The following is a 15,758-nucleotide window of genomic DNA, read 5'->3' on the forward strand; positions in this document are numbered from 1 at the left end:
TGTCTTGAACCACTAAGGAGGTACACAATACCTCCGGTCTCACAGAAAAAAGTCTATATACTCATATACTGGTATTGTCAATAACTATCAAGAATTCATTCACTTTAAGACGATACTTCTAAATAAAGATATGATGAAGATAATATATTTGATGGACAGATCATTTCCTTTTTCTTGAAAATTCTCTTCTATAAAGGAGTTGAATTGTAATTCTATATATTTATCTAAAAAAAACTATGAAATATGTGTTAGAACATTGAATTACAGCTTGAGAACAAAAATAAAGAAAGAATATTCAAGTAACACCATATTTTGTTCAAAATTGAATTATGAAGTTGGTGCAAGAGTTAACCAACAGATGGTGTTGACATTTGAGTTATTGATGTAAGGGGACTGAGAGAGGGGATATTTAATCCAGTCATTATCAAAAGGATTATAGTGATAACCATAAAATATTACTTCAGTCATTAATCACACAATTGAAGTGCAGAATAAGCCAAATGATTATTCTAAGTTGTTTGAAATGTATCGAGCTTCTGGTAGAAAGGAAGTAGTAAGTTTTTCATTAACCACTCTTTTTTCAGGCTGACTCTTAAGTCAGCACTTTTGCATTTTGCTTGGAAACTTCAAAATTTCGTACCCTTGACCCTAAAAATCCGAAAATTTTCCATAGTTAATGAAGACTATGCTGTTTATGCATGTTTTCTGTTAACTTTAGCTTGCAGAGATGTGTTATAGTGTAGCAATGTGCGATTTTTGGAACAAATATCAACAGATAAAAGAGGAATTATGTTCTTTCATATTTTCACCTCTTTGTAACTTTTATCAATATACATTTCTAACAACCTCATATGTAGCTACAGTGCATAAATTATACAGAAATTTTCTTAGAATTGATTAATGACAATCAATTTGATACTATGCCATTTTAAAGTGTTTGTGCAGCCCGTATACAGCCTCCATTTTATCCCCCCAGGGTACTTAATGCCTTTCTAACAATTAGTGTAATGGTAAGTATGAACTGATATCCCTGCATTGCTTGCATTTTATTTACCGATACAAGCTGATACTTTTCTGGCATTTTTTTTTTTTGGTGGGATCTGTAAAAAAAATACTGCACAACACTTTTGTGGATTTACCCGTACAGCGGACAGATATCCAGGAATATCCATATGAGGCATTGTGGATATTAGGGGTGAACTTGACAAAGGTAGATTTTCTTTTATTGTTGTATCATATACATAGGAACTCGTACAATGTGTGAGTCTACCTCGCCCCTAACACACTGAAAGTTTCTTTCGAATAGAACAGTACCTGAGCAACGAGATAGTTGTGAATTCTTTTAAACTGCTGATCTGTGCAACTTGTATTTTGTGAGTTCGCCCTTAATATCTGTAATATGTCCATCCAGGGCTATCCAGGAAGGGCCTTCATATGATAGGTGATTTTTGATAGTTATTGTTTAAGACTGCATCAGAGTTTTTGAGTCCTAATATTATTAACTGAATGACACTATGAATGGATCTTCCACGGATATCAAAATATTTATGTCAATTTGTGAATAACATGTGGACATGTACTATATAACCTGTGGATATCCTTGATAGGATATTCAGAGGATCTCCTGGATATCCTGGATAGGAGATCCTCTGGATATTCAGAATGGAATATCCCACATGTGTGGATATCCTTGTGAGATTTGTGCTCTATGCTCACGTATCCTGGAAATTATGCAGAATTTGAAGTTTCAATAGGTATCTTATTTGTTCTAATGGTAAAGAAAAAGTTAAAGTGCTCCCCTGTGCATAGCACCACACCATGAATAGGCATATAGGGGGGTGTGGGGTAACGCCCCACACTTTCTTGACCCGGTCGTGAGTGGGGGTGATGTGATCAGCATCACGCCCCTGACCGCCTTTACCACCCAGGGTTTCCCCCAGTTACCCATGTTATTTGACGCTGGGTGGGTGCCGAGGCCGCTTCCAATGTTAGAAAAATTCCCGGATTTGAACCGGCCAGGGATCGAACCCAGGACCTTTAGCATGGTAGTCAGACGTGTTACCGACTGAGCCACAGCGGCCACCTTTGTTCTAATGTAATTCTTGAATATTTTGAAACAAAACTCTAGTTAATTGATACTTATAATTTGAATGGAATACTTTAAAGGGATAATAAGATTCTCCTTATACTATGAAGGCTACACATTGATATCCTTTATATCCAACAAATATTTCTGGTAGGAAATCACAGAGAGAATGAAAGTCCTGGCGAGATTTGCACAATTACATATGCAAAATATGTATGGCGTTGGTGTTATATTGCATGTGATGTAAAGCGCTATGATACATTTTGTAGTGTGTTGTTAATGGAATTGATAATTTTCTTTAGATGATAACTTCTTCACACGTAGTTCACAGACTTCTCTTTTTTTTCAGAATTAGCTGTGAATGCGACTCCCCCTATTCCTTGCACAGGACTCAGGTGTCCTCTAGGTCATTGCTTGGACCACAGTGCTCTGTGTAATGGAGTTCGTGACTGCAGGGATGCGAGTGATGAGCCTTCTGAATGTGCCCATGGAAAAGCTTCTTGCAGTCGGGTGGCTGGGGACGAGTTTTGTGGTAAATATTACATACTTCTACATTTCATTAATAAAAATTTGAACAAAAACTTGAAAAAAGTCCAAGTTTCCTCATTACTGTTCATTAGACAATTTTTTGTTACTGTATCAATGCATAACTTATAATTGTTATCATGATTCAGATTATATGTTACTTTGGTTGCTGAGTGTATTAAGTTGTCAACCGTTGGCTGACTTCTGTGGTGGAATAGTAAGCACCTGATTCCGTGTGTTCTGGGTTTGAATCCCAGCCTGGGCGTGCGTGATCTTTGTGAGTGTCCGCCAATTTCATCATATCATCACCCATATACTCATTGTCATGATTAGTCAAAAGGCACTAAATAACAAAACTCAAATCATTGTCAACTTTTGATTTTTTGATGTTGATTTTAAAATTTTGGGTGTGTCGGCACTGAGGATATTTTGCATTTGTCACATTATACGGGGTCCAGTCTCTTATCGTTACAAATAACAACTCTAGTGTTGCATAAATAAAATCCTAAAATGTTCTGACTTCCGTTAAAAGCTGAGGCTGTAAACGGGCACTCAGCACACAGGACAAAAAACAGGACAACACACACAAAATTATACTGGCCATAGTGCCAGTCGCCAGAGCCTCGTTCGTCTGCAAAATGTAGTCCAGGGTGTACTATGTGGAACTGAGGTTGACTTTTGGGTGCCTACGTGGAAGGTGACCCCTTACACCCTTCAACTTTTGACCTCAGTACTGAAGGTGCTGGGTTCGAGTCACCACCTCAGCATGGAACTCCTTGTAAGTGTCTCTCCAATCATTACTCATCCTAATATTAATAATAACATTTTTTTTAAAAAAAAAACGTTTCATTTAGAAATGTAGGCTGAACCTCGCCCACTTAATAAAGGAATTATTATTTATTATTATTATTATTATTATTATTATTATTTATAAGAGCAATAAAAAATCACAGAATTGTTGTTACTATGTTACTATGTATGTTAATAAAAATATCAGATCAAAAAAATTATTAGCAGTTTTTCTGAGGTAGCATAACGATTTTATCAGCTACACTCTGCACCGTGCATAATGGTAGAGAAAGGAAGAAAGCGAGTGGGAGAAGCAAGGTAGTGCATGCTGGCAGCTGCAGGCCATGTTTTTTGTCTCCATACACTCACTTCCCTCTCACGTGTTCATTGCTTGAGCCAGTGCCGGATCTACAAATCTTGGGCACCCCCGCAAAATATTACCAAAGCCCCCCCCCCACCTCTGTCTACCTAGAGGGTGATTCCAAAGTCCCTTAACACCCCCTATAAAAAGTAAAGGAGTTGGGCTGGGTACAATTGGTCACGATAGAAACAGGTTAGGCATAGGGGGAACCACATTGGTGTGTTCCAAGCGGACGCCCACCATATTGAATTCAACTCAAAAATTTTAAATGGGAAGGGGGTGATGTGATATGACACTGTTTTCTCACACCTGGAAAATGATACATTCATTAAAATCATGCAGTCGTAAATTTTTCCTAATTAAAAATAAGTTGAAGAAACCTCCACCACTGCATTTCTTGTGATATTCTAGCCTGATTTGATTTTAGTCACGCTGCCACGTGGGAAACTCTGAGTGGGTGATCTAATGTAGGATTTTTTTTTGTCTTTGTACCCGCATAGAGCGGCTCTAGGGGAGTAAAGGTAGCTGCAGCATGGTGCTGATCACATCACCTCCAAGATGGCAAACATCGAAATTATGTGGGGCCCACATACCCTAAATGTGCCTTCATAGCACTGTGCTATGCACAGGGAACTTTACCTTTACAATTATATTGTATTTGTTTCTGTGCCCATGAGTACTTAACGTTTATTTTTTACATATGCATATACAAACCCTCTTCTATGTCAATGGCTGAGGGCCCCCTAAAGGCTTACTTGTCTCCGCCCCCCCCCCCCTACACTGCGGGATTTTGCGGCTTGTAGATCCGGCACTGGCTTGAGCCCTCTCGAGCAACTACTTGCACAGAGGACTTGTTTTCGTTCACCTACTCCATAGATTCCCTGGACAGAGTGTAGTTTATAAATTTATTTTAATACTAATTTTGTAAGTTAAGGTAAAAAGGTACTAGAAAAGGAATAATACTACAGTGTTCAATGCCAATCTTTGAAGCTTTCCTCGATTTATTCTGAGTGGGAAAGAATAATTTGATTTTTGTCATTTATTTTGTTAGAATGAAATTACTTTCATAACATGTGTGTCATAACTACTGATGGCTCCAATCAGCAAGTGAACCAATGCCATCATCTCAACTCAGCACCAATCACTAACCATCTTACTAATGCTTTGTGCTCTCGGTAGGCTCATTAGCAAGATTCACGCACAGAGCCGGACGTTGCGAATGATACTAATCGCATTAACTTTTTTCATGTTAATAACTTATTCTTGTCTTCAGTTTGCAGTAAATCCCAATTAACATGTAAAAATGGAAAGTGCATTCCCTTGAGCACTTTTTGCGACGGAAAGGACGACTGTGGCGATGGAACAGATGAGCCCAGCAACTGCACTTGTGTGTCCTACCTATTGCTGGCCTCGCCACATCGCCTTTGTGATGGAAACAGGAATTGCTTTGATAAGTCGGATGAAGCCTATGAACTTTGCGGTTGCAAGGAACAGGATTTCAAATGCAACAAGTAAGTTACGTAGTATGTTTATATCCATAAGTCATATTTTTTAAATTAACTTCCATGAACCGCTACCAAATGTTGCATTAACATGCATGGGCGTAACTTGGCAGGGGCAAGGAGGAGCACTTGCCCCCCCCCCCAAAAAAAATTTTCACATTTATAAAAATTTACAAGTTAGCTGAGCTGAGGATCAAAGTAATAAAGAGTAATATTTGTGATTTCGTAAATGTCACGATTATTTAGCAAATTACCCTGGAAGCTGTTTTTATGGAATGGAAAACTTTTCAAATCTCTTCCCCAAAACTTAAGCCCCAGTTCTGATTCTGCCCCCTCAAAATTAGGCCCCAACCATGATTCTGCACCCTCAAAGTTAGGTCCCAAGCCAAGTTATGCCCATGCTACTATATGAAGTAAAAATAGTGAATGCATCAATCTAAACAAGGCTGCCAACAGAATTTTTTCTCAGGGGGGGGGGGCAGCAGTGCTCAAAGTGGGGGGTATATGGGATGCTATCCCCCAGTTGAGAAAATTCTCATAAAGCATACCCCCTACCTGTTGTATTTTCTCCATGTTGATCCATACAAACAAAGGCCCAGAGTGGGGAAAAACACCCTCCCCTCCAAAGCTAGGAATTTTCACTTCAATCATTTGGGGGGGATATTAAGATTTAATATCATGCCCTTCAGTCATAAAAAACTCATATCTTAGCTTTTGTTATTCTTTTACAAGTTGAAATTGAATAAAAAATAACTTGACTTTGTTCTCTAGTTCAGGCTCAGTCCACTATTTAAATAGAAACTGGATTTGAATGGCTACGTTTCCATAAACATCTGTAACTTTTTTTATGAACAGTTCTCTGCCTTTCATTACTTTAGAACCTCACAATGCACAGACTCCACTTATTCTGCTGTCTTTAATGGCACCCCTTATCCATATTTTCATGCTACAATTTCACCATTCAAATTTCATGGAAGTTTTTCTCTTGTACAGGGGAAGGGGGACAGGGGGGGGGGTGGCAAGTGCAGGCACCCTCAATCTAAAATAGCCAACATTTAGTAATAGTGTTGTGTTAGTTCATTTTCTCAATGTAGGGGCCACTTCGCAAAATAGTGTCATTTACTAAAAACTTGCGTTTTGCGAGTATCTATGTTGCTTCTGCTACGTTTCGGGATGCAACTGCTCCCTTCTTCAGGCTGTTCACTTTTAGGTTATACTCAATTCATAACCGCATCGACCTCTTATTGGGTATAGGATATGGGATTGGTTAAGTGTGTGTGGTTAAAAACAGTAAAACCTAACACCCATAACAGGTGCACGTCATATTACTTCGCTGTTTTCCTGATTAAAAATGGCTCCTTGAAACGTTAAAACTTTAAAACTAAATAGCCATGACCCGCGTGTGCTGCAATTGCAATACCTGGGTGTTAGGTTTTTAATGTTTTTAACCACACACACTTAACCAATCCCATATCCTATACCTAATAAGAGGTCGACGCGGTTATGAATTGTGTATAACCTAAAAGTGAACAGCCTGAAGAAGGGAGCAGTTGTGTCCTGAAACGTAGCAGAAGCAACACAGATACTCGCAAAACGTAAGTTTTTAATATATTTTTATTATCATCATTGTGAGTAATTCGCACAACTCTCATCATGAATTGGTGTCATTTACCTTCTATCTCTCATATGAGATCTGTTAGAAAAGTAACAAGACTGATTTTCTAAAAACCATGAATTTTATTCTTTTTACAAATCAAGATTATCCCCTTCAAAATGGTTTCCTTGGGCAGCTACACAGCGATGGAGGTGTTGTTTCCATTGTTCGTAGCAGCACTGGAAGGCTTCTGCTGGAACACCTTTCAGCTCGTCAGTTACGCTCTTCTGGATATTATCCAAAGTATCAAAATGGCGCCCTTTCAAGTGGTTTTTGATCAAGGGAAATAAAAAAGAAAGTCACAGGGACTGAGATCTGGCGAATAGGGGGGGGGGGCTGATGAACCACAGGAATGCTTTTTTTTGCCAAAAATTCATTTATGGAGACTGCCGTGTGACATGGTGCATTGGAACAATCTTGGCACACACTTTTCTCATGTCCAAATCTTGTGTTAAAATTTGATGGACGATAAACTCGTTCCAATTTAATCACTACTGATCATTCTCACCGTCAATCGATGATCTGACCTCACAAGAGACTTTACTCTTTCCACATTGTCATCCATTTTTGAGGTTAAAAGTCTTCCCACACGAGGTTCGTCTTCCACTTGTCCTCGGCCTTCTAAAAAGGACTTGTGCCATCTGAACATTTGCACCCTGGATAGTGCATGTCCTCCATAAGCGCTTTGTAACTTTTCATAAGTCACAGTAGTGGATTTGCCAAGCTTTACACAAAATTTGATGTCACAACGTTGCTCAAACTTTTGCCAGTCCATTTTCGTTATTCACCTCACAAACACAACTTCACTGCAGACGCTCTCAACAATCGTGTAGCAACTGTAGCAAGTTTAAACTTGTACTGAGTCAACGGCAAGCGTTAACCTAACTGCCGTGTGAAGGTGGAGGCAGCAGCTTGCCGGTTCGTGCACAGTGTTGCCAGTCTCATTACTTTTCTAACAGACCTCGTATATTAGAAAAGCTTCAGTGAAAAGCATTGTACCTTTTTTGAAAGAGCTTTAATAAGTATTATTAGCTGTGAAATTTCATGATCTAAGGATTTGGGAATTTATTTATTTGCCACTTGTGTACTTCCATTGACTTAGTAAAGGCCTTCAGCATCTGTGCATTATTCCTAGTTACGGTAGCATAGTCTGTTGTGGGCCTCCCCAATGGTGCAGTGGTAGCATCGTCACCTTGTAATCAAGGGGTCCCAGGTTCGATACCTGGTGGAGGTACATAGTGGTTTGGATCCCACTTTAAACTGTAGCCTTACTGTGCATAAAGTGGACTTAAAACACCAAAACAATCAATCAATTGACTTAGTAAATATAATATTCAGGATTTTAAAACAATATTTTATATGTGCAAAATCTTGTTAATTAAAAACAATAACAGCATACTTTGCAAGATTTTTATATCAAATTCTATGAATCTATCAAATTTTATCAATTTTTACATTGTTAGGAAGAGGGCATGGGGAAGGAGAAGACATCTCCAATAATCAAACATGTACACTCCTGTTTACATAAAGTGTTACTCTTTATAGGGTTGAATAGTTGTAGTATGTACAACTTTATCTGAAGAGGGGTGTACAGTGGAACCTCAATTGTACATTTTCCCACATTATATATTTAATTTTGATGGTCCCAAGGTAACAATGTTATAAAATGATTATCCTCAATTTTGCATTTACAAAGTTTTTTTGGGCTTGGTCCCCTGAGAAACATAAAATTGAGGTTCCACTGTATAATGTATAAGATAATGTATTATGTAGCACATCTCACAATAATTCAAGGTAATGACCCTTATAAGAATCAGTAATGTGATTGGTCAATTAATGTAAACAATCTTACAACTTTGCAATGATTTCCATATTTTATCTTCCACATCCCCTGTTGCCCGCCATTAGAGTTTATAAGGGTAAATTTCTCGTATCGGACAAACGGCTGAAATTTGCTAGTTGATTTAATTTGAATATTCGTACTTACGTATTGCATTGAGAAACATTGCTGAAGGTGGCATTTTGCTTATTTCACGGAAATAAGCTCTATTTGCGACATATCGAGTAAGTTTTCTTCGTTTCTTTTTGCCTTCGGTAACACGCAAAATGGCGGTCACAGTTTCACTACCGTACTCGACATGCAGTGTTTCCACCCCACCGCACCCAAAAATACCTACTTAGCCCCACAAACCACTGACGCATAGCCCCACGAACCATTCATACATAGCCCCACGAACTATTTCCGGTAAGGTTAGGTTAGGTAGGGTCACGTATAGGTTACAATAGTTAAAAATTGGTTTCGAAAAAAATATGCGTAGCCCACACACAATTCTTGCATAGCCCAACGAACCATTGACACATAGCCCCACGAACCATTGACACATAGCCACACAAACCATTGACACATAGCCCCACAAACCATTTGCGGAAACGTACCTTCTTCAGTTTACAAAAACACGTGTTTGGAAACACTGACCGGGATTACGTCACCACACACAGGCTACATCCACCTGGAAGTAAATGGATGCAAGAGCTTTCGTGCATTGGTCACACATTTATATCGAAAAATAGATGATTTAACTGCAAAATTCAATGAACTATGCGAGAAAACACTTCCCCGAAATTCCAGAAGTATAAAGAAACTGCATTCGGTAAGTAATTTCTCCTGTAAATTTAAAGAAATCCGTTTGTCCGATACGAGAAATTTACCATTTATAAGTTCACTTTATGCACAGACAGACTAATCAGGACTGGACTTACTGAAGTGTGCCTCTAGTACCAAACCCAGAACCCCTTGATTACAAGGTGATAAATTAATAACTATACTATGCCATTAGAAATGCCTCCTGTTGGCTGCAATTCGGTCTTGATAAGAATTGCAGAATAGCAGAGTTGTGTGCAAGTCTCACTCCCTACTGCTCTTAAGTTCCTAGGTGCGTAGTTCCATGTATGTGATTACTTCTATGGTAAAATGAAACGTGTATAAACGATCAATCTGAGAGAGATTTCACACAAGAGCAGCAAGCCACATGTGTTGCTTGGGGATTTCACCAATCAAATGCAGGCTTGTGCAGCCTATGATGCCAGTACAGTGTGAAACATTACTGTTCATTGGCTTGTTCACAAGTAACATGTGTCGCTTTGGTCTGAAACCTCCCTAAGACTTTTGAGAACTTGATGTATACATAATACAATGTAATGGATGCAATGTTCCTGTTTAATTCACAAGTTGTTAAATACGAGCCACACAAGTTTGTTGCATGAATAAGGCTCGCATGGCAACAACATAAGATAAATGACACTTTGTTCTTTAATTTGAGATCTTAATTCACAGATCGGGCCATTGTGTTCCCATGGATTTCATCTGTGATGGTGATGCAGATTGCCCAGATGGAGAGGATGAAGAACGCTGTGTTGCATTGAGCACCCATGGCGATGAAAAGTAAGTACATAGTTATTCTTGCATGTATATATCGCTTGCATTGCATTATTTCTTCTGATTATTAATGCAAGTACATAAGAACTTTCATTGTTAGTTTTGAATATTTTGTGAGGTGATTGCCTAATTAGGCATTGGTTGATATCTACACTTTGGCTAGTTGGCAATTACTTAATTTGAGATACTAAAAGGACAATATCACCCCTGTCTACATGATCTTGGTGGTAACGGAAACATTTCTAAAGTGCATATTTTGCACCTTTTTAGTGCCAAACTATCCAGGCCCTAATAATAACTAATCAAAAAGCAAGGGAACTTCCATAACAAACTGACAATTTTCATTTGGAAACAAACCTTCACATATACTGCTGGACAATGAAAACCGGACACTTTAATATTTGACATCTGAATTGCAATAACAGCTCGCAGGTATATTACAGAATGTTCGGCAGATCATGTAGTACCATATGAACCATTCATAGGCTCGGACTTTGTTTATGCATTCGTACTTAATTCAGTTTCTGCAACATTTAGTTAGCCCTTGTACCAGAACTTTTATCGACCCATTGCGTTATCACAAAAAATGCAAGTGTCCGGTTTTTTTTGTTCAGCAGTATATAAATACAACCTTTCATACCGAAGTGACACATGCCACTTGTGTTGCTCGTTTTGTCACTGAACTGTCTGAATAGTGTACATTGTATCTCCTTGATCTGTTGGTTGCATGTGCACAATGGATGTTTTTTCACAGACTTCTGTCGTTCTTCACTTCGCTCTGAAAGCTCCCCAAGGTCAACTACATTCCGTATCCGACATGACAAAACTAGTCATTTCTTGTCGCAAACTGTCTCGGGGGAAGTTTTACCATAATCCCTTATGGAAGACCGCACACCAGACAAAACATTTGAATCGAGTCACCTGGCGACAGGTTGTGACAAAACGATCTGTGCATGCAGAAATCCATTCTCTTCATGCACAGACCTATAATTACAGATCAGAAACAGGGGCAACTTGAAGCCAGCAATTAAATGTAGTTATTGAATCTTACATTAAATGGTTAATATCGTATTTTTTAACCAATTATTTGCTAGAGTATATAAACTGATACATGAATTCTACATACACATTGATACTGCTGTAAAGTGTCATATTTATAATGCATTGCTACCAGTTTCCCAAATTGTAAAATAAAAGCCTAGACCCACTGCATAATGGACGAATTCGGCCATCGGAAATTAGCCAACAAATTGCCTCATTTTGCCAGGTCTTGTCTTGTCGCGTTTTGTCAGATCCACTGTGCGGCTGGCCTAAGACAGACAATCTAGTATTGCTCACAATTTATGAATAAGGCCTGGATTTTTATGTAGGTGAAATATATATTCATAAATATAGTATAAAAGTATTTAATATGTAAATATGTAATGTGCATATTCTTCTCATTTCTGTGCTGTTTTTTTAGGTTTATGGCAATGAAAATGTAATTTTAATAAATTAATTTCTCAATATTATTATATTTTTAAAACTGATCTTGAAATAATGAAATTGCAATGTGCTAAATTATATTGAAAAATTCATAAATTGATAATGTGAATGACAACAGTTTTGAGTATAGTGTGGCCAGATAGTTTTCACTATAACAGATGTATTAAAATCTACAATGTACAAGACTATTCTCATTGAATTAACAAAATGGTTTGTCAGGCAAAAATTAAAATGTACATCTAATGTAGCAATACATTATTTCTTTAAGAAATAAAAAGTGCTTCTATTTTAGTACGTATCATATCACAGTGAACCACTAAATACATTGAATTTTTTTTTATTTTTGGAGAAATCCAAGTTTGTCCCACAATTATAGCTACTTATTCAATAAAAAACCAGAAATATGGCCCATTTTATTCGCTGACATTTGTAAGTTTTGCTTGGCTTTAGGGCTGAGCCCGATACCGATACGTGAAAATTGTAATAATTAAAAGTTATTCAAAATATTCATTAACAATAGTGTGAAAGTATTCCACTCTAATTATATGCATCAATAGACCAAGAGTTTTGATTTAAAATGTACCAAAATTACATTACAATATTAAATCACATGTCATCACAAAATTAATTTTTTCACACAAAATTAGTGTAAAGTAAAAGAGAAAATTTGAATTTTGCATAATTTCCAGGATAATTAGACTCTGCGAAAGTGTTGAGAGGCATTTTTGCAGAACCCATGAAAGACCAAAAGGCCAGAAAGGTATATGTCGGTATCAGTAAATAAATTGCAACTAATATTTTCCAATATTGGTATAGCCCTTAAAGAAATATGTATTCCAGGCCCTATTTATCAATGTCATTTTTGGTCAGTCAATTAATAGAACCATTAAAAAAATAATAATAATAATTCACACACTTGTCTGTATTTGTAGGGGTGGGCAAATGTGGATCAGGGTTGCCGGTCACTGGCAAATGTACTGCCATGGTGATTCTCTGAACAAGACAGTTGCTCACGACATCTGCCGCCTTCTTGGATTTTCGGATGCTTCTACAATCAACTTGCAGCAGGTTTCCAACGTTGAACAATTCCAAATGGAAGAGTTCAGCTCTATTCATATTGGAAAGAATATAAGCGTGAGGGGGGAGAGGCCATTGGGGCATATTGTTCACTCCAATTGCACGGCTGTTGATATCAGGTGTGCATAAGTTATTGAATATTTTCTCACTGTACATACACAATTAAGTTATTATGTATCAATAAGATTACAGAATAAAGTATTTTTTTAAAGAAAGGAACATGTATAGTTATTTCAATAAATATAATATGCTGTGATAAGATTGAATTAATTTTCTCTGCAGTTTAACTTGGTTACTTTCTCATTGTTTCTATTTGTGTCAAAGTTACTTGGTTTAAAAAAGTAAAACTTGTACCAGAAAAGTAATAACCAACTTCCTGCTACAGTAACTTTCTGCTGGAAACAAATTGCATATAAATCTTCATGTATTTACGTATATTACAACAAAAGGCTAAGATTAACAAAAACACAATCTAAATGGCAATTTGCAGTAAAGAAAGTATGTTCTAAATTTACCTTGAAACTAAGCTGTTTCTCCGTGCCTTAAATTTAATGAAAAGCCTTTCACGTTAGCAGCCACAGAAGACTCAGTTGCCAAATTCAGCTTTTCCCCCATATCACACATTTTCAAGTTAACAATTTAAGTGTCGATAACATTACTTCTACTGTAAAACTTAACTGGTACACTTACTTAACTTACTTTTAAAAGTAACTAAGTAACTAGTTACTTCCAAACTTGGTCAAGTGGCTACTATACCTGGGTCCCGGGTTTGGATCTCGGCTTGGGAATGGGTGTACCTTGATTTGGTTTATTTGACTTTTTTTATGCCACTTTTGGCTAATCACAAAGATGAGGATGAATTTGAAATCGATTAAGGGACATTCACAAAGAATAAAAGAAAATTAAATAAAAAGCCTGTAACCATCAAAGATCACTGAATGCACCCTGTTACCAAGGGATTAAGTAAATAATATATTTGTAATGGAATAATAATAACATATCTTGTCTGCCATTGCTTAGACTTAACATAGGTGAAATAAAAGTCATTGGGTAAAACACTGAATGTGTCAATGCCAGTTTAATAGTGGTTTATACGTAAGTTACACCCGAGCAGTGTTCCTGTCCTAAGAGAAAATAATTACGCTTGGTGGCAACACTGTCTGGAATGTATTCTCCCCATACCCAAAGCAGCCATGCTGCATCTGGTTTAGTATGCGAGTAGTCACCGTGTGAATATGGCAAATCGTATTGAGGTGGCATCCAACATTGAGGTGCACTCTGACGTCCGATTTTTGTGGGAACGAAGACATAGAGTGAAATCAATCGCCAAATTGTTGACGTGTATGGTGACAATGCAATGTCACACCCCCTGATCAGAAAATGGTGCCAGATGTTCGAAGAGGAAAGAACGAACAGTGTGTCGAGCAGCCTGCATCTGTGAAAGCTATCGATAAAACTGAGCGTGTGAATGCAATCCTCCTTACCAACTGCTACGTGAAAATTAAGAGAGATTGCAAGTGAACTGAAAATATCCTACGATAGTGTCTCTATGCTGATTCATGACCAGTTTGGTGCATCGTAAATTGTGCTCTCACTGGGTGCTGCAATTGCTAACCGATGAGCACAAAAGTCAAGGCAATTGAAACTGAACGGAATTTTTACACACAAGAAAGGAAAAAATGGTCACACAATTCGAAAAGTGTTTGGAATACCTTAGTGACTATGTCAAAAGAAGTTAAATGTTCATACATTCTTGTCCTGAGGGACAAGATAGCAACCATCACGGAACTGGCACTAAAATATTGATATACTGAATGTCAACTCTCCACATGGTGCAGCAAAGCTGAAATCCAAGTCAGACAACCTGCTCCATCAACGCAACCAAATCCCAGTAACAAAATTAAGTGGTTTGCCTTGCCTACCATTCTATCGCATCCAACCGCCTTACCAAAGCCCTCTGCCCCTACAACATCCAAATAGCACACAAACCAACCTCCAAAATAGCTGACCAACTAAACATAAACGATACTTCCTCTCCCCCCCCCTCAGCAACCCAGGTGTTTATGATGTTGAATGAGAGTGCAAGGCTCATTACATCAGCAGATCCATCAGTGAAGAAATTCAGCAGCACCTATCAAATGCAAAAACGACCCAACCCACCACTGGACTTGAAAAACATATCAAATTCCACAACCATAAAATCGAAAAAGTGCATGAAATACAAAGCACTCTCTCTCATAGACACAAAAATCAAAGAAACACACACCATCATGCACAACAACCATGAAACCAGGAGCTCAACATAGATAGTGGTCAGGCACGCCATGTCTGGCTTCTCTTACTGCAGCAATTAACATTGTAAAATGTGATATTCTCCCCCCTAAAGATTATATTTACCAGTACTGGGCATGTCATGCAATAATAATAAATTAATGTTTGCTTTATGCCGATCTTGTGCACAAAGCGAGAATCAAGAACAATGTACACACACACAGATAAAGAAAGATACTTACATGGCACCTGGGTATCGGAAGAACTGAAATGATAATGTATTCAAAGACTATGTAGACACATTTCTTAGACTGAAACAACAGTCCTCAGGATTTCCTTCCGGCTGTAGTTCAGAACATGACAAAGACAAGTATTATTTCGATCATGAGGGAATTCAACTTGTAAAAGATGAAATTGCTCCTAACCCTGGGCTTCGTTTTATTTCCAAAATTCTGCTTAATTCTTTGTACGGGAAATTCTCCGAAAATACTTTAAAAACTAAGTCTATTTTTGTAAAGACAGAACAGAAATTCCATGATATAGTGTTTAATCCACAGTATGAAATCAGTAAT

General features: G+C 37.7%; 1 protein-coding gene across 1 annotated transcript in view; it reads left to right on the forward strand.

Annotated features, from left to right (window-relative positions):
- The window catches only part of ndl (serine protease nudel), a 114,844-nt gene extending 101,739 nt beyond the window's left edge, over nucleotides 1-13,105 (forward strand). Inside the window, exons 20-23 of the mRNA XM_083142257.1 lie at nucleotides 2,436-2,618; nucleotides 5,035-5,272; nucleotides 10,252-10,359; nucleotides 12,771-13,105. Coding sequence (XP_082998383.1) covers nucleotides 2,436-2,618; nucleotides 5,035-5,272; nucleotides 10,252-10,359; nucleotides 12,771-13,044 — 803 coding nt within the window. The 3' untranslated portion in view covers nucleotides 13,045-13,105. The remainder of the gene's footprint in view (nucleotides 1-2,435; nucleotides 2,619-5,034; nucleotides 5,273-10,251; nucleotides 10,360-12,770) is intronic.
- The last annotated feature ends 2,653 nt before the right edge of the window (nucleotides 13,106-15,758 follow it).

The sequence above is a fragment of the Lepisma saccharinum genome, chromosome 20, assembly GCF_977018435.1.
Source record: "Lepisma saccharinum chromosome 20, izLepSacc3.1, whole genome shotgun sequence".
Lineage (NCBI taxonomy): Eukaryota > Metazoa > Arthropoda > Insecta > Zygentoma > Lepismatidae > Lepisma > Lepisma saccharinum.